Source organism: Tenrec ecaudatus, chromosome 1 (assembly GCF_050624435.1).
Source record: "Tenrec ecaudatus isolate mTenEca1 chromosome 1, mTenEca1.hap1, whole genome shotgun sequence".
Classification (NCBI taxonomy): Eukaryota; Metazoa; Chordata; class Mammalia; order Afrosoricida; family Tenrecidae; genus Tenrec; species Tenrec ecaudatus.
The window spans coordinates 9,621,404-9,642,469 of record NC_134530.1 but is presented as its reverse complement, the minus strand read 5'-3'; the positions used below and the strand labels follow the sequence as shown (position 1 = coordinate 9,642,469).

Genomic DNA, 21,066 nt, shown 5'->3' with positions numbered 1-21,066 from the left:
TCTTTCTTGTACACATGTGTGTCCATGGATTTGTTTCTCTAGTCTACCCAGGCTAACATAGGCAGTTTGATTTTATGTCAACTTGACCCTGGGTGAAAGTGCAGGGGTGGGGTCCAAACTATCAATCATGTCACATCTGATGATGCCTCCTTGGGGCTGTGGCTTTTACAAAAGAGACACTGGGAAGTGCTCCTTCCTCTTCCTCGGCTCCTTTGCCCTCCTTGCTTGCTGGGACTTTGTGTTTCCCTCCAGGGGCAGCCTCATGTGGGCCACTGACCCCGGGAGCTAACCTGGGAGCCGTCAGTGCCCTGGTATGTTTCCACCAACCTTGGATCTACGAGATTCTGCATCACCGCCCTGTGATCTCTGTGCTTCACAAGTCACCTTTCTGCATCATTGGCCTTTGGCTCTGATAGTTGGAAGACGGCTCTGGCTAGCATTGGAACCACAAACTTGAGTTGGACTGGGCTGAGAGGCCTTGATACAATTACTTCTTGGTATAAAGTTCTTTATATATATAAAATCGCTCATTGTTTCTCTAGACAAGCTAGCCTAACACATAGCTCTGGACATGTTGTCAGGAAGCTACTTCATGAGACGAATCCAGGGGAAAGAGCAAGAGTTTTATTTAATACCGATATTCAAGGAGATAAAGTGGGTCTCATTCAACAAAGAACTGTCTCCCACAATGGGTAAAAGAAGGGATCTGGGAAAGGAGTAATAATTCTGTAACTAAGTGACAGGGCACCAGTGAATAAACATCATGTCCTTTTTCTTATCTGCTCTGGTGCTCAATACTCATATTGCAGGTGGTGGGAGCACAGTGGAAGGTGTTCTGTTAACCGTTTGCCTGGGATTCCCCCAAAATGTTTCAATCTAATTACTTTAACAAACATTCTTGTTCTTCAGACCTGAAATGACATAGTCATTTGTTTCGATTCTTCCTACTGAAGAAACTACAAATGGGATTTGCTGCTGCTGTTAGATATCAGCATGCTGATTCTGCCTCGTGGTGAGCTGTGCACGAGAGAAAAAACACCACCATCCAGCCCTGCGCCATCCTCACAATTGTTCCTATGGTTGAGCCCATTGTTGCAGCCACTGTGTCAATCCATCGTGTGGAGGGCCTTCCTCTTGGTCGCTGCCCCTGTACCTTACCAAACATGATTTCATATTGCACGGACTCGTCTCTCCTGAGGACACGTCCAAAGCGCACGAGGCGAAGTCTCCCCATCCTTACTTCTAGTGAGCCGTTCTGCTTATACTTCTTCCAAGACAGATTTGTTTGTTCTTTTGGCAGTCTTTGGTATTTACAATATCCTTCGTGCGCATCGATCAGACTTCTTTTCTCAATAGTACTTTAAGTACTACACCCTTGGCTACATGGATGATATTGTCAGACTTACAAGGGTCCCATGGAGGTTGCTTATATTATTTAGGGCCCATCCCATTGTGGTCTGACTTCATTAATGTAATAGCAAACCAGTGTGTCCCAAAGGGTCTGATTACAGGCAGAGAGCCCGAGACTTGAACAATTTTTTTTGGGGGGGAAGGGTGGAGGGCACCATCACATTGTAATCGATAACTTTTTCTATGTAACAAAAAATATTCATGTGTCCTTTAAAAACGAGAGAATACTGAAGGCTTTCTCAAATCATTGCATTCAGAGTATCTTCCCAGACTGTGCTGTCTTGTGCTTAGTAATGTGAGTCCTTCAGTTGTAGGCTTTTCCACATTCCATAGAGCGTATTCCTGTCATTGTTTTAAAGGATGAGTGTCCCCTGAATGATTTTCCAATTTGGTGACATTTAAGGGTTTTTTCCAATGTACTGTGAGTTGTCACTTGACTGTGTAGAAACAAGATATCACGGAAGGATTTCCTGTGATATTACATTCTTTTGGGTTCTCCTAAGTAGGCAATCTTTTATGTACACCAGGGGGAGAGTTTTACTACATATCGTGCATTCATATGGTTTCCCTCCAGGGTGAATACTCATGCTCGTTAGATAAAACAATTACTAAAGACTTTCATTCATTACTTTTATGGCCAGCTACCCAGAAGTTTCCCAGTGGATTCTACATTCTGATATTCATACCTTGTGTAATCTCTTCCCATTGTTTCAGGGTTGATCTGTGTAACCAATACATTATGAAAGAAATGCTAGAAAATGTGGGGGGAGATGGCAGCATTAGCAAATCTAGATTCCCAACCCTTTCTATAACAATACTAAAAGAGACAACATGAAGTTGGTGGCTAGCCCTGAAGGGCTCTGAGTTGGTTGCCAGAGACACCTGGAATCTGACGATGAATCCAAGTCAACACCAAAGTGCCATAGAGTAAAATACATACCTCATCTATCGTCTCCTGGCCCTACCACCCCAGTGCCATTGATGGCTGCAGGAGGGCATTCGGAGTGATGGCTCCAGCAGGGTCTAGTGCCCCAGTGAATACACAGCTTCTCTACAGGCCAAGAAAGGCCCAAGCTTTGGCCAATATGAACAAGACAGATGTCTCTGGTGGTCTCTTTGGGGTGAAGCCACCCCCACCCTTCTTACTGCACAGAGAGATGGCATGCCTGAACATGGGAGAGAGTATTAACAGAGCCCAGAGGAGATGTGAATGCGGATGGAAGATTGCATCCAAACTCATCTGTGGTTCCTTTGATATGAACTTCCTAATCAGTTTTGAGAATCGCAATAAACCTTCAAAGCATCAGAACAGAAAAAGGTACATCAAAAAATCAAAAGCTATACCTCTTGGTGGGCAGACTAGTAAGTGCACGTTCTCTTCCCTGAATGGGAACCACTGACTTTTGCAAGCATAAGAGATGAAGGTTTTCCTCACCTACAGGTTTCCTTCAGAAAAAATAATGCTGTCAAAAACACCAAATTAAAAACACCACCACCAAATAGTGAGAAGAATTGACAACACTAGCCTCTTGTAGAATTCTAATGTCCTGCCTCCAACAACAACAACAACACACAATACAGTGATAATGGTTCATTGAGTTAAACAAGAAGGTACAAAACCTCACCTATGGAAGCGGAATAATAAAGACACTGAAATAATAGAATATAACAGTATTATAAAAATTCAAAGAGCTAAAGAAAAACACCCAAAAGGACTAAAGGCATTAGGATAAAGGTACATCAACATTTAAAAATTTTAAATAGAGACAAGTACTATAAAAAGGAACCAGACACATAATTGGAAATTATTTGTGAAAAGTATTTTCACAACTGTGAAAAAGAAAACCAGTAACTGCAATGAGAAAATCATTGGAAGGATTAACAACAGATTTGAGCAGGCAGAAGAAAGACCCTATGAACTAGCACATAGTCATCAAAATACAGAGGCTGAAGAATAACGAGAGAGAAGATTCAAGACTACTGAGCAAAGCAAGCTTAATGGCATTACTGAACATTAAGTGGGAGAACATATGCATCATGGAAACCCAAGGAGAGGGAGGGCTAGAAAGAGTATTTGAAGAAATAATGGCAGAAAAATCCCCAAACCTGCTGAAGAACACGTACCTATACACCCAAGAACAAACACCTCCGATTAGGATACAACAAGAGATCCAAACCAAGACACTCGCACAATCAGATTCTCAAAAACAAGAGCTAAAAGAGAATAATTAAAGCAGAAATACAGAAATGAAGTCACACAAGAGTTCTTCAATAGAGCAAATAGCACTTCCTCTTTTTAGAAAGCTTGGAGACTGGAAGGCAATAAATAGAATGGCATATTCAAAGAGCTGAATCAAAAGAACTGCCCATCCAGAATACTAAAGCACAACTGCCTTTTAAGAATGAGAGTGGCATTTAGATATTCCTAAGCAGTCTGTTCACTAGTCTGACCCAGTAAGAAACCACTAGTCCTTCAGATAGAAATGAAAGCTGTATTCGTATGTAGAACCAAACCTAAAAACACTGCCATGGAGGCCATTCTCACGGAGACCCTCTAGGACACACGTGGACCTTTCCCTGGGAATAGAATGCCTCACCTTTAGCTCTGAATTATAAAGGCCCTCATTAAAAATAATGTTAAGGAAAAGTCTACGGACAAGTTTAAGTGCCCTTGCTTGGTAATTCTCGCTGTTGTGTCCTTCAAGCGTTATGACAAAACTTATGCATAAAGATGATGATGACATAACCTGTGGGAGGGAGAACTAGACAAGTATCTCAGATACCTACTGAGTGCTATAACAGAAATACCATAAGTGGATGGACTTAATAAACAGAAGCTTATGGTCTCACAGTTTAGGTGGTAAGAAGTCTGAAACCAGAGTAAACCGCTCCAAGGGAAGTATTTCTGTCTGCTCTGGGTTAAGGTCTGTGTTTTCTAGTGAAACAAAACCAATGACACTTGTATATGTGTAAGAAATGACTTTATATCAAGAAAGAAATTTATATCAAGGAAGGGGCCCAGCCCAGTTCGACGCAAGTCCATGAGTAAGATGGTAGCCAGAGGCCCCTCTAGACTTATGTAGTTGCTGGCCAATGAAGCAGGATGGCAAAGTGGGAAGCTGGGGATCACAGGCTAGTGGGTGCAGAGTCACATGGATCCAAGGTTGGCAGGCATGTGGCAGGGCGCTGACAGCTTCCAGAGTCAGCAGGCCTCAGAAGTCAGACACAGATCCAAGCAAGCAGGAAGAAGAGGGGCAAGAAAGAGGTCAGTGACTCAGAGCATCTCATCAATAGGCCACACGCCCAAGGAGACATCAGACTGTGACCTGCACTTTATGGAGGAGGGCTTATTGCCAAATCACAGAGAATCCCAGGTAAGCCAAGTTGACACAAAATGTAACCGTTACAGGGTCTTCTTTCCTTTCTGCATTTGTAGGTCCCCCATCACTTGGGGATCTTCATGTGTCTTGGCATTAAGTTTCCTCTGGGCTTGTTGTTAGGTGCCATTGAATTGGCTCTGATCCACAGGGACCCTAAGCACAAAAGCCTGAAACACTGCACAATCCTGTGCCATCTGCACAATTGTTCCTATGCCCGATCTCATTGCTGCAGCCACGGTGTCAGTCCATCTCATTGAGGGCCTTCCTCTTTGTTGTTGCTGCTCGTGCACTTTACCAAACATGATGTCCTTCTCCAGGGACAGGTCTCTCCTAGTATGTCCAAAGCATTTAGGATGAAGGCTTCTATCCTTGACACGAAGAAGCATTCTGGCTGTACTTCTAACACAGATTTGTTTGCACAGATTAGGCAGGGTTGTGAGGGGACTGGGGATGTTGCACCCCAATTATAATTCTCTTAGAATCTCATTGTGGAGGATCACCATGTAACTGCCAAACCACTGAGAATCGTGACCAAGAAAAATTGACACATCTTTTGGGACACAACTGAAGCCATTTTAGGGACATTTCCCTTTTTAGCTTCTAAAAATTCAAGAATTATGCTTATTCTTATGCTTCAGCCCATTGTTGCAGCCACTGTGTTGATCCATCTAATTGAGGATCTTCCTCTCACTGGGCCTTAACTTTACTATATTGTCCTTCTCCAGGGACTGGTCTCTCCTGACATGTCCAGAGTATGTAAGGCTAAGTCTCATCATTCTTACCTCCAAGAAGCGCTCTGGCTGCCTTTTCTCCAAGACAGATGTTTGTCCTTTTAGCAGTCCATAGTACTTTCAATATTCTTCTCCAGCACTACTATTCAATTACATCAATTCTTCTTAGTCTTCCTTATTCAATGTCCAATCTGCACATGCATATGAGGAAACTGAAGATACCATGGCTTGGGTCAGGAGTAACTTACTCCTCAAAGTAACACGGTTGTTCTTCAATATTCTAAAGAAGTCTTGTGCAACATATTTACCTAACCTAATGCTGCATGTCTTTGATCTCTTGATTGCTGCTTCCATGAGCATTGATTGTGGAGCCAAGCAAGACAAAATCCCTGTCAACTTCAACCTTTTCTCCATTATGATGTTACCTATTGGTCCAATTGTGAGGATTTCGGTCTTCCTTACATTGAGTCACAATCCATACTGAAGGCTGCAATGATTCATCTTCATCAGCAAGTGCTTCAAGTCCTTTTCAATTTCAGTAAGCAAGTTTGTGTCACATGCATATCACAGGTTAATAAGCCTTCTTCTAATCCTAATGCCATATTCGTCACAAAATCCAGCTTCTCTGATGATTTATTAAGCATACAGATAGAATAAGTATGGTGAGAGGGTAAGACCCTGATGCACACCTTTCCTGATTTTAAACCAGGCAGTATTTTCGTGTTGTTTCCACAACTGCCTCTTGATCCATGTACAAGTACCACATGAGCAAAATCAAGTGTTCTGGAATTTCCATTCTTCTCAAGGTTATCCATAGTTTATTATGGTCCACACTTTTGAATGCCTTGGCATAGTCAATAAAAAACAATGATCTTTCTGGTATTTTCTGCATTGGCCTAGGTAAGGTTAATCTGATATCAATGACGATATTCCTTATTCCACGGCCTTCTGAATCCTGCCTGAACCCCTAACAGTTCCCTGTCAATGTACTGTTGCAACTGTTTTTAGATGATTCAGCAAAATTATGCTTGTGTGTGATATTAACAATATTGTTTTATAGTTGAAACATTCTATTGGGTCACCTTTCTTTGGAATGGGCAAAAATATGGATCTCTTTCAGTCAGTTGGCCAAGTAGCTATCTTCCAAATATCCTGGCACACATAAGTGAGTCTTTCCAGTGCTTCATCAGTTTGTTGAAACATTTCTATGGGTATTCCATCAATTCCTGAAGCCTTGTTTTGGGGTAATGTTTTCAGTGCAGTTTGAACTTATTCCTTCTGCACCTTTAGTTCCTTGGTGGTATACACAGAAATAAAATTGTCTACATCTGTGGGAAGAGATGATGGAAAGCGGCTGAATATCAGCCGGTAAAACCAGACTAGGGGCCTCTTGTGGAACAGACCATCAATTGCTCGTTTGTAAGTTTGGGTTGAAGGTGAAGAAAATTCAAACAACTCTTCCAGAGCAGAAATACAACCTTGTATATATGCTATTTGAATTTCAAGAAAAATCTTAAGAACAGATATAACAGTGAATACTTAGGACAGACCTGGTGAGCTGTGGGGTGACATCAAGAACACCACACAAGAAAGTAAAAGGTCAGAAAAAAGACCAATGTGGATGTCAGAAAAGCAAACGACACATTACATTGGGTAAATCTGCTTCATAAAAGCAAGGATGCTACTTTGAGGTCTAAGGTGTGCCAGATCCAAGCGATGGTATTTTCAATCGTCTCCTATGCATGTGAAAGTTGCACAATGAATAAGGAAGACCAAAGAGGAATCCGTGTATTTGGATTACGAGCTTCTTGAAAAATACTGAAAGCACTGTGGAGTGTCAAAAGAACAAATACATACGTGTTGGAAGAAGTACAGCCAGAATGCTTCTTAGAGGTAAGGATGGAGAGATTTTGCCTCACTTTATACATGTTATCAGGAGAGACTAGTTCCTGGAGAACAACAGTGACTGGTAAAATAGAGATGTGAAAAAGAGGAAGACTTCTGACAGGCTTGATTGACATAGTAGCTGGAACTATGGGTTCAAACATAAGAATAATTGTGAAGATGATCCAGATGGCATTTCGTTTTTTTCCCCATTGTACACAGGGTCACTACGAATTGGAGCTGCCTCAAAGGCATCTAACAACTTTGTGGCTAGCATTCAAATACTAGCAGAGTTCCTCACCCCATCACATTATTGGCAAAATCTATCTTCACCTGTAACTTCTGAATTCACGTTATCTACTTCCCAAGCACAGTGATGGAACAAGCATAAGGCAGTCGCAGACAAACGGGAGCAATTGGAGGGAGAAAGGGGATAATAAGCATCAAGTTCAAAACCCAGAATTTTCATGAGCTCTCAAGGCTTGAAAACAATCCTGAGACCTTCTAGGCAATAGCCATGTTCTCCAGGCTCATTGGAAAGGCAACTCTGCTCCTTTAGCGTCGGGCGGCTCCATTTCCCTAGTCTGAAGGTGCTCTCCCTCTCTTGGCCTCAGTGAGCCCCGTTCCTTTGTCCCCTAGGGCATTGGCCACCACACCCCCTCAGCTTTGTACCTCATCTTAATGGCAGCTCCACACTGAAGAACTGACATGGTGAAGATATTTGAAACTTGGGAAACTGGTCTCATTGCTAGAAGCCCCCGAGGCCAGTGCTCCACACTTTGAGACTCCTGAGGTCAAGGTCTTACATTTTGAAAGCAAGACATCTCTACTTCCTTTGCTTCTTGTCTTTTCAGCTTGTTTTCAGATTCCTTAGTCTTTCAAAGATGCCAGACTGGTCTCTGTCCTGACTGAGCAAGTGTTCAAAGTTCTTCAGGCCTACTGATATAGGTCTAGAGGCACATTCTTTTCCAGTAGGCTTGGGACAAAGGCACTCAGCTTCTTGCCCCATGGACTGGCAAACCTAGCTACTGCCCTATGGTGTTCAGCCTCAGGCTCCATGGGTTGGATCCTGCACTGTCTTTCATGGGTCTCCTTGTTCCACTGCTGCTGCTTCAATGTCACTGCTCGGATGTTACATTTCCCCTCAATTCTTTCTGAGTCCTAAGTGTGAAAATGGGATGGACATAATTCCATCAACAATCTCTTCAAGGCCATATAGGATGTTTAGAATTAGGAAGCTTAGAACTCTTCAACCACTACTTATGATCCCATTCCAAAACCGTTTCCATGTTTCAATTATCTGTTAGTGAAACACCCCATTCTTCTGGTATCTAATTCTGCCTTGGTTATCAAATGCTACTGTCAGAGATAATATAAGTGAATGGCTTTAACAGACAGAAATTTATTGTCTCACAGTTCAGGATGTTAGAAGTCCATCCTATGGACTTCAGAGTGTCCATTCTAGGGGAAGGCTTTCTCTCTCTGTCTGCTCTTGGGAAAGGTCCTTGTCTCCTTTCATCATCTGTAGGCCAGGCATTCCTTGGAGATATCTATGTGTCTTGGCATCAATCTCCCTTTGGATCTAGGTTTCTCTGATCCTTGCACAATTTTCTCCCTGCCCCCTTTTATCTCTTGTAAGATATCAACGATGTTATAGGTCACACTTCAGGGAAATTTCCCTGGTGAATAGAAAAATCACATTCATATATTATGTACGAGACATATTTTAGGCCCATGGAATAATGAAAAATAATATCCCATGCAAATAATGACCGAACAAAAATTGGGGTCTTATTCGCACACAAAATAGTCTATCAACAAAAGTTTGTTATAAGCAGCAAAATTTTTACATAATGATAAAAAGCATAAATGCAGTCAACTAAAAATACGTATGCATCTAACACTTAGGCCCGCCCCCCCTCACCAAACTCACTGCTATCAAGTCAATACTGACTCATAGAAACCCTATAAGTTCTGGGTAGAACTACCCCTGGAGAAGCTGGTGGTTTTGAGCTGCTGACTCTGCAGTTAGCAGTATGCCACCAGATGTTAACACATCACTTTCAACACTGCACAGGACATCTATTATAAGGTCGAGAAGGAAACAGAGGGACTGAACACCACAAATCAACCAGACCCATGTGAGTGAGCCATGTTGACAGTGGACCATTCATCCCTAATGACTACAGATCACTCCAATTATGTCTGACATATTGTAATCTCATGAAAAATTTGGAATGAGAACCACAGTTCATTGAACACTTGATCTAAAGAAACTGAAATGTTTGTTTTACAGAATCAAATAGCCAACTCTATCCAGTGTGAGTTCTCACAAGTTTTTCAAAAAGTGATCCATGAATGCTCTCCCACAGTTATTGCATTTATATCTACCTGTCATGTATCCGCTTATGCACAGAAAGGTAGGAGTTACTGCTGAAGGCTTTTCCACACTGATTACATCCATATGGTTTTTCTCCTGTGTGAGTTCTCATGTGCTTCTTAACAGAGGAAAGATTATTAAATGCTTTTCCACAGTCATTACATTCATAAGGCTTTTCTCCATTATGTATTCTCTTATGGACAGTGAGAGAAAAGCTACTGCTGAAAGCTTTCCCACACTGATTACATTCATATGGCTTTTCTCCAGTGTGAGTTCTTATATGCTGTGTTAGATGTGAGCGCTTCCTAAAGGTTTTTCCACAATCACGGCATGCATAAGGTTTTTCACCCGTGTGAATTCTATTGTGCACAGTAAGAGAGGAACGTGTGCTAAAGGCCTTTCCGCATTGATTACATTGATAATGATTCCCCCCAGTATGAACTCTCTTGTGAGTTTTGAGACTGCATCTAGTGCGGAAGAGGTGAAAGCACTGATTGCATTCATAAGGTTTTTCACCAGTGTGGATTCGTACATGTAGTCGAAGGGAAGATGGATTACTGAAGGCTTTCCCACAGTCACTGCATTCATAGGGCTTCTCTCCGTTATGTATTCTCTTATGAACAGTAAGGTAAGAACTACTGCTGAAGAACTTTCCACATTGGCTACAATCAAAGGGCTTTTCTCCAGTATGGATTCTCTTGTGTTGAGTGAGGTTGGATTTTGTGCTGAAGATTTTAAAACACTGGTTACATTCATTGAGCTTCACTTCATGATGACTTCTCTCCTGTTGATGAAGAGATACATGGTGACTATAATCCTAATATTTTTAATATTAAGTCCTGCCAATCTCTGCCCAAGTTCTTAGAAGTGGAATAAGGGAATCTCTATCACAAACTTTTAGTGTATTCACAGATCACCCTCTGACAAATTTAAAATTAATTTATATTCATGTTTATGGAAATTCTTACTAATGGGAACTCGAGAGGAAATATAACTTGGAGGCTAACTTAACTTGTCTCCAAATGACAAGGTTTATAGTTCCTCTTCAGATACCACTTATTCACGGCTAAATGCTACTTGCCTTTAATGCCTCTTCTGGTCATGCTGAGTGTTCTTAAACATTTGTGGCATTTTGTTTTGTGGGAAATATGAACTTACTCATAGATCTTACCATTTTCACACATTGCGATTGTTCTTTTTTATAGACAGGTTGCTTAGAAATGAGCTCATTGGCTTTAAGTACAGGTTGTATATCTGAAACAAATTGAAAAGAATTTAAGTTGTTGGAGACATAAATGATAAAACCAACAATGATTAAAGACAAACTCAGAATTTGAGGATTATGTTCAGGTTCATAATCAAAGAAACTAAAAATGTCAACCAGAACGAATCGGACAAAGATCTCATGTAAGACTATAAAATTTAAGAAAAACAGAAAGGCCATTTCTTGCCCTTCTTTAGGCTAAAGTATGAGATAATGAACGGAACGTTAAAGATGAAATTTTCTCAATCTTCTTGTCAGAGAAAGAGGCTTTTACAAAGTCCCTGGACTGACTTAACGTAACACTTCCATCCTGTACTCACTGACCAAAGCTGCTGATCATGAGAAATGTAGTACTCACCTGGACAGGAACCTGGAAGAATTATTCTCTTTTCTGTCCTCATCCGGTCTTGTTGCAACTGGGAGATCAAACTGGGTTTATCTACTTGTTTTCCTATCCCTGGAGAAAAGGGACACAATATATGTGGACTGTGCAGGAGATAAGAAGTACCCCAATGAAACAGCAGCCAACAATTCTAAAGATGGGCAAATATTACTTTAGAAACAATGAAATAACCTTGTTTAAATTCTAATGAAGAAAGTAAATGTCCTTCACAAATAGCAAAAATGAAAATATCCTCCTTCGATATTTGAGGTGACTGGGGAAAACTGGTATAGAAACCCATGCCTAAGTTCTAATATACACTTCAGAACTCCCAAAGCATTTAATCCTAGGAAATAAAAAGCCAGGGCAAGGAGGTTTAGTCCACAGTAAAGGAAATATGTCGCAAAGTCTTTGAAAATAGATTATTTCATTCCTGTAAACTAGTATATTCTTAATTCCCAACAGATATGAGAACATAGCGAGTATTTTAGAAAAAAAAAAAAACAGCAACTAAAACATTAAATAAATGAAGCAATGAAGTTGGCCTCAGCAAGGGATGCTAGGTTTCTGTTGCTCTCTAGCTTTCTATCTCTGTATCATTTTCTCTTGGAGAGGTCTGGTAATGGTCACTGCTCCTGGACAAATTCCACAGCCACAAAAATCACCAATTCCCTACCCTATCATGCTCAGCCCCAAATCACCCTGATTAGTGTCACAGCAAGATGGTCATGGCTGACAAAACAAGGAGAGAACCCAACACACCACATGTATACTACACACATGCTCATTACACAAATTCACATGACTCAGTATCAAAACCTGTTCAGGTCTCCGCTCAAATGCCCATTTACATAAAAGCTTTCTCTTCTTAGTCTCCATAAATCTGATCTTCAAAGTTTCCTCTCTCTTATAAGGCAATATGGATTATATGATATTCCCTCCAAAAGTTAAGTTAAAGTTCTAACTCTATTTGTTAGAAAACAGGGTCTATGAAGATGTTATTCAGAAGTCACATGGGAGGAGTCGGGTAGGTTGCAATTCAATCTGAGTCTCTATAAAAAGTAGGCACAGAGAGAAAAATAGGAAGACAGATGTGTGATCATGTTTCCTGTTCCTTGAAAGCCACAAAACACCACAATCATTTAGGGTTTCCAGAAGAGAGGACCTTCCTATTGAAGCTTTTGAGAGAGATGACCCCATTGATACTCTGAATTCAGATTATTAACCTGCAGAATAACAGAATACATTTTTGTTCTCTAAAACCATTCGTCTTTAAGTACTTTAGTACTTAGGAAAATAATATACGATATTTTATTTTTCTGTAAAACACAATCATATATTTTCTTGATTTTTCTATAACCTGTCTCTATCTCATTAAAATATAAGTGCCTCAATGACAAAACTTTAGTTTCATTTGGTGCTACAGGCAGCTCAAATAGTACTTGACACATCACATCTAATAAATAGTGGCTTAAGAGCATGGACTTCCTGGGTTCAAAGTTGGCATGTACAACTTATTAGCCAGTAAACTATGGTAAGTACCTTAACTGCACTATGTCAGTTTACTAATCTGTAAAATGGGGTTAAATAGTACACAGTTCATTAGTTTATAATGAGTATACTCAATAAGTCAATTGGCATAGAGTACTTTGAAGAATGTTCTTTGGGAAATGTTACAAGAATATTTTATATAATTAGTAATTAGTTATCTGTTGTTAACATATGTGGCTTGTGAATGAAAGGAAAGATTAACAAGGCAGTTTCTAAGTCTATACACACCTAGTTACATTGCACCAAAAAATATAAAGGAAAAAATGAATTACAGGAATTTTAAAATCCACATAGTAGATTTTAATATCTTTGTCAAGAGAACCAATGAAAATATATGTTACATTTGAAAATAGTTAAATAGCTTAGTATGTACTATCTCCCCAAATGAGAGAATAAACATTATTTTCAAAGAAACATTAAGTTTTTATGACAACTGACCAATTTATCAGCTAAATACTGCATTCAGATAAAGATGAACAGAAAACCACCTTAAACAATGAAGTACTTTGACTTTAATCAGTAAGTGGCTACTTTTAATCATGAAAGGAGTCTTCTAAGAGTAAACAGCAGAGTTGATGCAACTGATAAAATGTTTGTCGGGAGGCCCCTGCTGCAGGTCTAACAGTTCAAGTGACAGGCAAAGTGGCAACTCAATTTCACAAAAGCTGTCGGAACACTGTGGCCCACAGGCACCCAACAAGCACCTTCTCCACAGCCAATATTCTCAAAAGCTCGGCTCGGCTGAAAGGGCAGTGAAGGCAGGAGCCCAGGAGGAGATCAAGGGAGTTGTCGGTGAAACGGGGTCTGAGACAGTGGAGAGGAAGCCAAAGAAGGCAGCAGCAAAGGATAAATAAAAAGTGCAAGCAAAAGAGGAAAGAGGAGGGCAAAGGGAAAACAGGCTGAAGTGGCTGACCAAGAAAATAAAGACTTACTGCCAAAAATGGAGGAACAAAAAATAATGAGAGTACAGCCTTGGATGAAGCAGGAGAAGAAGAACCCAAATCTGATAAATGTTTATCTTCCGTATCTTATCGGTGAGTCCTGTTAACTCCTTTTTGTACAATCACGAGATACATTTTTACCAACTAATTCATAATGCAAGTTTTTAGTAGCACTAGAAACACTTTTTTTTAAGGAGGAAATCACACTTGTTCTTAAAATGCTTTTGCTAAGATGTGAAATAATTTACTAGTTGTTTTAGATTTTAGTTCAACCAGGAAATAGTGGGTTGTTGAACTCTGGGAAGGCTGACTATCTTGGGTGTCAAAATAACATTCCATGGGATGGGGGAGTTTTGTTTCCCTAACACAAAACATACTTTATGGAAATTTGGAATCACCATCATGCATTTGTATGACTTGAATAACTTAAACTGTTTCCATGTTTTTATAGTAGAATTGTCTGAAACGGTTCCCTCACTACGGCTCTCTTAACTGTGTGCATTCCATAACACTTGGTCGTGGTAGTCCCACTTTTCCCGATAGCCTTGTTATGCACTCACTGGAAAAGGTCGAAAATATGAGTGTGTAGTGTGTGTGACATTAAGTTGTGAACTGATGGGACTTATAACAGCTTATTAACATTTGAAGATAATGGTATTTGATATCCTCTTAAGGAAAATTCCTCCCCCCCTAAATTTAAAGCTGGAAACAGCAAAGGGAAACACTTCAGTGGACTTTAGAAATGAATTTCAACTACATGTCATTTTAGGATTTTGGTATGTGCAATAATTGTCTACATAATGTTCATAATGTCTCTATACTGATTCTCAGCACAAGCAATAAAATACTAGTTACCAAAAAAAACCCCAAAAATATTTGTGGGAAGTCAACAATTGTGAATTTTGCTACACTATGGTTTGTAAAACTTAAAAGAAGAGTAAGATTAAAGTAGGCTGATAAAGGGAAGTACAAGACAAATGGTATTGTCAGTGGAATAGTATAGTATAAAGTTTAGTACCCAAAGTATTTACAATATTATTCTTTGACAACTTGAATAGGTGGGTTTCTCTCTCTCCCTCTTTACTAAAGGAAAATGTTTGAGGGAAAAATTAATAGTATTTGGAAAATTAAGACATACAGATATAATCTATACCATAAAATCCATGTACTCTAAAATTTTTTTAATTAGAAAAGTATATTGTAAAGATTGATATATTTCTGAACCCCTCGGGGCCAGTGGTGAGAGTGGCGATACCGGGAGGGTAGAGGGAAGGTGGGGTAGAAAGGGGGAACTGATTACAAGGATCTACATATAACCCCACCTGGGGGATAGACAACAGAAAAGTGGGTGAAGGGAGACATGGACAGTGTATGACATGACAAAATAATAATAATTTATAAATTACCAAGGGTTCGTGACGGAGGAGGGGCCGGGGAGGGAGAAGAAAAAATGTGGAGCTGATACCAAGGGCACCAAATGTATAAATGTGCTTGACACAATGGAGAGATGTATGGATTGTGATAAGAGTTGTACAAGCACTCAATAAAAAAAATAGATTGATATAGTTCCACAAGACAATTTCACCGCAGATATACAGAAACACATTTCTGAATAATGTGTAACCTATTGATATACTCAGATTTTGCTAGAATAAATATATTGCACACAAAGTTATATAATTTAAGGTTTGGTAGAAGGGATATACATTTTATGTTAAAATAAATACAATGAAAAAATAAATAAGCTACTGATTCAAGCTAAGAATGAGACTTGGTAAATGTCAGCCCAGACCTATGTTTTATACTTTTCATTTCCAGTATATGAGTTGAAGCTAGAATACCCTTATATCAAATATAGTTCTAAGGAATTCCTCCCATTTGAGTTTGTCTAAGGCACATATTGAACCTAGGGTAGGATTTCTAAAAACTTTCCCACAATTAATATGATCATAGGTTCTGGGTCCAAGGAAGATTTTCATGTTTTTTCTAATGTAAGGGACATTTTTGAAAGCTTTCCTTGATTCTTTATATTTACACGTTACTTGGCAGAGTCAGTTCCCATATGTTTCCTTAGGAAAGTGGGAAACTAGAAGGCTTTCCAATACCAAACTGATCTCATTCAGTGGGTCTTTCAGTATGAATTTTCACCATTTTTTTAAAGAATAAGAAAAAAACCCAAACATCCCAGGCTCCCCCAAAGCCGCTGTACTCAGAGTTTCTCACCATATTATACTGTCTTATATACAGGAAGGCGACTGCTTGAGCTGTAGGCTTTCCACATTTCTTACTAGAGTGTATTCCCCTGTAGTGTGATTTCTTAAGTTTTTTCCCAGACATAAGCATACTCTAAATCTCTCTCCTATAACTGTTACTGTCTTTGGGTTTTTCCTAAGTAATTAATCTATTTTACACTGTACAGTGAGAGTTTGAGCTGAAGGCTTGATCAGAGATAATACACTCAAAGTTTTCTTTTTAACGTTAACATATGGGTTACTGAAAGATATCCTACATTCCTACTTGTCTGTCAGTTTGTTGTACTTTGAGGCTTGGGTGCTGCCATGATGACAGAAGCGATGTCACCAGTATCCTGCATACTAGCATGATCATCCAACAGGCTCCAGTGGAAGCTCTTAACTAAGAATGGGATTTGAAGAAGGAATAGGTAGTCCATTTTTGAGAAATTATCCACCAGAAACCTTACCAAGCACCAGCATACTATCTGATACAGTGCTGGAAAATTAGTCTGTCATGGTGGAAGGCACTCAAAACACAACTGAGGAAGAATTGCCTACTCAAAATAAAATCACTTTCAAAACCTTCGATTGCTAATGGGACAAGACTTGAAATAAGAATAGTTGTAAACATCCATTAAGAATCAGAATGTGGAATGTATGAAATATGAATCTAAGAAATTAGAAGTCATCAAAAATGAAACCGCATACATAGAAATTAATACCCAAGGCATTAATGCTGAAACTAATTGGTATTGATCATTTTGAATTGGCTTACTATGCTAGGAATGCCAAATTCAAGAGGAATGGTATCACATTCATCATCAAAAAGAACATTTCCAGATTTATCATGAAGAACAATGCTGCCTATGATAAAATACTATCTATATACAAACAGGGAATATGTTAATAAAATTATTATTCAAATGTATGGGCTAATAACGTCAGTGGTGAAAAAAATCGAAGAATTCTCTTAACGTCTTCAGTCTGAAATTAATCAAATATATGGTCAAGATGCATGGATCATTGTTGGTGATTGGGATGTGAAAGATGGCAATGAAGAGGAAGAATCGGCAGTCAGAAAATATGGCCTGGGTGATGGAAATTGTATGACAGAATTTTGCAAGAACAACAACTACTTTATTCCAAATGCATTTTTTCAACAACATAAACAGTGACTATACTTGTGAACCTTGCCAACTAAAGTACACAGGAATCAAATTCAACTACAGTATGGAAAGTGATGTGGAGAAACTGTTTATCATCAGCCAAAACAACGAAAAAGGCTTTTGGAACAAATGATCAGTTGATCTTATGCAAGTTCAGGCTGAAGCTGAAGAAAATTAAAATGAGTATAAAAGAGCCAGAATACAATCTTGAACATATCACACCTGATTCAGATAAGCAGCACCGAGGATGAGTGACTGAAAGTCACATGAGTTGTAGGACAACAAGATCATACATGAAGAATGCAAAAGGTTACTAAAAAGAAAAGTATGAAAGAAAAGACTACAGTAGATGTCAGAAAACCTCTGAAACTTGCTCTTGAAAATAGAATAGGAAAAGTGACTGGAAGAAATGAAATTAAAAAGCTGAAAAGAATTTTCAAAAGATAATTAGCAAAGATCAAGTAAAACATTATAATAAAATGCCAAAGATAGGGAATTAGCACACTAAAAATGAAAAATACACTCAATATATCTCAAGCTGGAAAAACTGAAGAAACAAATTCAAGCTTTGAGTTTCTAACACTGAAGAATCCTATCACCAAAATATTGAACGACACTGGAAGCATCAAAGGATGAAAGGCATACAGATGCACTGTACAAAAAAACACGTCAACATCCCACCATTTCAAGAGGTAACATATGATCAAGAACTGATGGTACTGAGGAAGAAGATTAAGCTACAATGAGGAAAGTACACATACATCAGGCTCTGGGAATTGATGCAGTATCAATAGAAACATTTCAACAAGGTAATGAAGCACTTACTCATGTATACCAAGAAATTTGGAAGACAGGTAGCTGGACAACTGTGTAAAAGAGATCCATATTTGTACTCGTTCCAAAGAAAGGTGACCTAATAGAATACAGGAATTATGAAATGATCCAGCATTATCATTTATATCACAGTTAAGTACAATTTATGCTGAAGATCATTAAAACATTGCTGCCATACATCAATGGGGAGCTGCCAGAAATTCAAGCCAGATTCAGAAGAGGATCTAGCAAAAGGAAAATCATTGCTGATATCAAGTGGATCTTGGTTGAAAAGCAGAGAATATCAGAGTGATGTTTACTTGTCTTTTATTAACTGCAAAGGCCTCTGACTTTGTAGATTATAACAAACATTGTGGAGAATGGGACTTCCAGATCCCTTCACTGTGCTTACACAGAATATGTTCAGAGACCAAGAGGCAGTTATTTGAACAGAATAAGGGCATGTGGCATGGCTTAAGACAAGGAAAAGTGTGTATCTTTTCACCATACTTATTCGATCTGTAAGCTGAGGAAACAGTTAAAGAGCTGGACTACATGAAGACAAATTCAAATCAGGAATGGTGAAAGCCTTACTAACTTGTGCCATGTACATTGACCCAACCTTGCTACTGAAAGAGACTGGGACTTGAAGCACTTGATGACGAAGATCAAACACCACAGCCCCGATACGGACTACGATTCAGGGTACAGAAAACAACTGTCACAACTGAACCAGCAGGGAGGATCATGATAACAGGAGGAAAGATTGAAGTTGTCCGGGATTTAATTTGATTCAGATCCACAATAATGCTCATGGAAGCAGGAGACAACAAATCAAATGCCACTGCGTCCATCCTGAATCCGAATGACCCATGTGACAGAGCAAAATGGCTCCGTAGGGTTTTCCTGACTGCAATCTTTATGAATGCAGATCACTAACTTTTTTCCCCCTGAAGAGCCACTTGATGGACTTAAGCTGCCAATCTTTCTATAGCAGTTAAACACTTACCCACTGGCACCACCTGTGTTCCTTCATGAGTCATTAAGGACCCCAAACCAAACCCATGGCCAAGGAGTCAATTCCAACTCCCCACAACCCAACAGTACGGAGTAGAACTGCTCCATAGGGTTCCTGATGCCGTAAACCTTTATGGGAGCGGACAGCCTCATCTTTTTCTTACAGTGGCTGCTTAACCCATCAGACCACCAAGCTTCTCTTCATTAGTCATTACAGAGATGCAAAGCAAAATTTCAGTAAGTTAATACCTCATTCTCATCGGAATGACAATGACCAGAAAAACAGAAAACAAGTGTTGATGACGTTTTGGAGAAACTAGATACCTATCTAATGATAGTGAGAATATAAACTGCTAGAGCCCTTATAAAGAAAACTTAATCCAGGTAGCAGACAGACATTGGGCCTCCACTCAAGTACTCACCAAATGCAAGAACACTTTGTTCTATTATAGTGACGTTCCATGATACTCAACTTCCCGACATGATCACTGAAGACAAAGCAGGTACATAAGCAAATGTAGTGAGAAAGCCGATGGTGCCCGGCTATCAAAAGATATAGCATCTGGACCAGTGGCCATCTAGCTGAGAAGCAACAAAGCCCACATGTAAGATGCACACCAGCCTGTGCGATCACAAAATGTCGATGGGACCAGGTATTGGGCATCAAAAAACAAAACAAAAAAATACATCAATGTGAATGAAGGGGAGTGCAGAGTGGGGACTCAAAGGCCATCTGTAGGCAACTGGACATCCCCTTACAGATGAGTCGCAGGAAGGAGATGAGCCAGTCAGGGTGCAGTATAGCAATGACGAAACATACAACTTTCCTCTAGTTCTTAAATGCTTCTCCCACCCCACTATCATGATACCAATTCTACCTTACAAATCCGGCTAGACCAGAGGATGTACACTGGTAGATAGGAAATGGAAACATAGGGAATCCAGGACAGATGAATCCCTCAGGACCAGTGGTGAGAGTGGTGATACCAGGAGGGTGGAGGGAAGGTGGGATAGAAAAGGGAACCCATCACAAGGACCTACATATAACCCCCTCCCTGGGGGGCGGACAACAGGAAAGTGGGTGAAGGGAGATGTCGGACAGTGTAAGACATGACAAAGTAATAATAATTTATAAATTATCAAGCGTGCATGAGGGAGGTGGGGTGGTAAGGGAGGAGAAAAACGAGCTGATACCAAGGGCTCAAGTAGAAAGAAAATGCTTTGAGAATGATGAGGGCAACAAATGGACAAATGTGCTTGACACAATGGATGGATGTATGGATTGTGATGTGTTGTACGAGCCCCCAATAAAATAATTAAAAAAAGAAAACTTAATCCTATTTATATACTCATAAGTAAAAGCAGGAAGGAAACTTGTACACAAAATGACTGTCATAGCACTTTTGAAACAATATTCAAACAATGGAAATAACCAACATGTCCAGCAGATAACTAGACAAAGAATATATAATAGGTGTATGTGTGTGTACACAATGGAATATTATTCAGTCATAAAGATAAATGATGTGCCAAAGAAAGCCAAAACACAGAATAACATAAAAAACATCATGCTGATAACAGACCCCACCACAGTGCACCAAACCATGAAGGCAACGTAACCATGAGGAGGAATGCATGAACAGATTGGGCTACAGGGCCAGCTCCAACCAGAGCCAAACTGACCCCTCCCTAGAAGTACTTGCCACAGAGAACAACACTAAACCCACAGGTTGGGGTGAGGGGCCAGCAAAGCACACCCACACAGAAGCAAGCCAAGAAGGAAAAAGAGAAAGGAACAGTTGGTCTAGACCCCGTACCGGCACGCCAAGCCTGGAGGATGACGTCCTGCATGGAACTGCTAAGGTGCAGAGGACTGTAGGACCATCGGCAGCTCATGACATGCTGTCCCCTTA

At 39.8% G+C, this 21,066-nt stretch overlaps 1 protein-coding gene across 5 annotated transcripts in view; it reads right to left on the bottom strand.

Annotated features, from left to right (window-relative positions):
• Positions 1–622: 622 nt before the first annotated feature.
• Positions 623–21,066, bottom strand: part of ZNF557 (zinc finger protein 557) — a 35,927-nt gene continuing 15,483 nt past the window's right edge. For 3 of the 5 annotated variants that reach the window (XM_075545879.1, XM_075545871.1, XM_075545889.1), the window contains 3 exons: positions 11,408–11,506; positions 10,957–11,039; positions 623–10,569 (listed from right to left, as the gene is read on the bottom strand). In XM_075545879.1, coding sequence (XP_075401994.1) covers positions 9,793–10,569; positions 10,957–11,039; positions 11,408–11,506 — 959 coding nt within the window. In that variant the 3' untranslated portion in view covers positions 623–9,792. Of the gene's footprint in view, positions 10,570–10,956; positions 11,040–11,407; positions 11,507–21,066 lie in introns of those variants that run through there. The other 2 variants (XM_075545910.1, XM_075545900.1) reach the window with 2 other exon arrangements.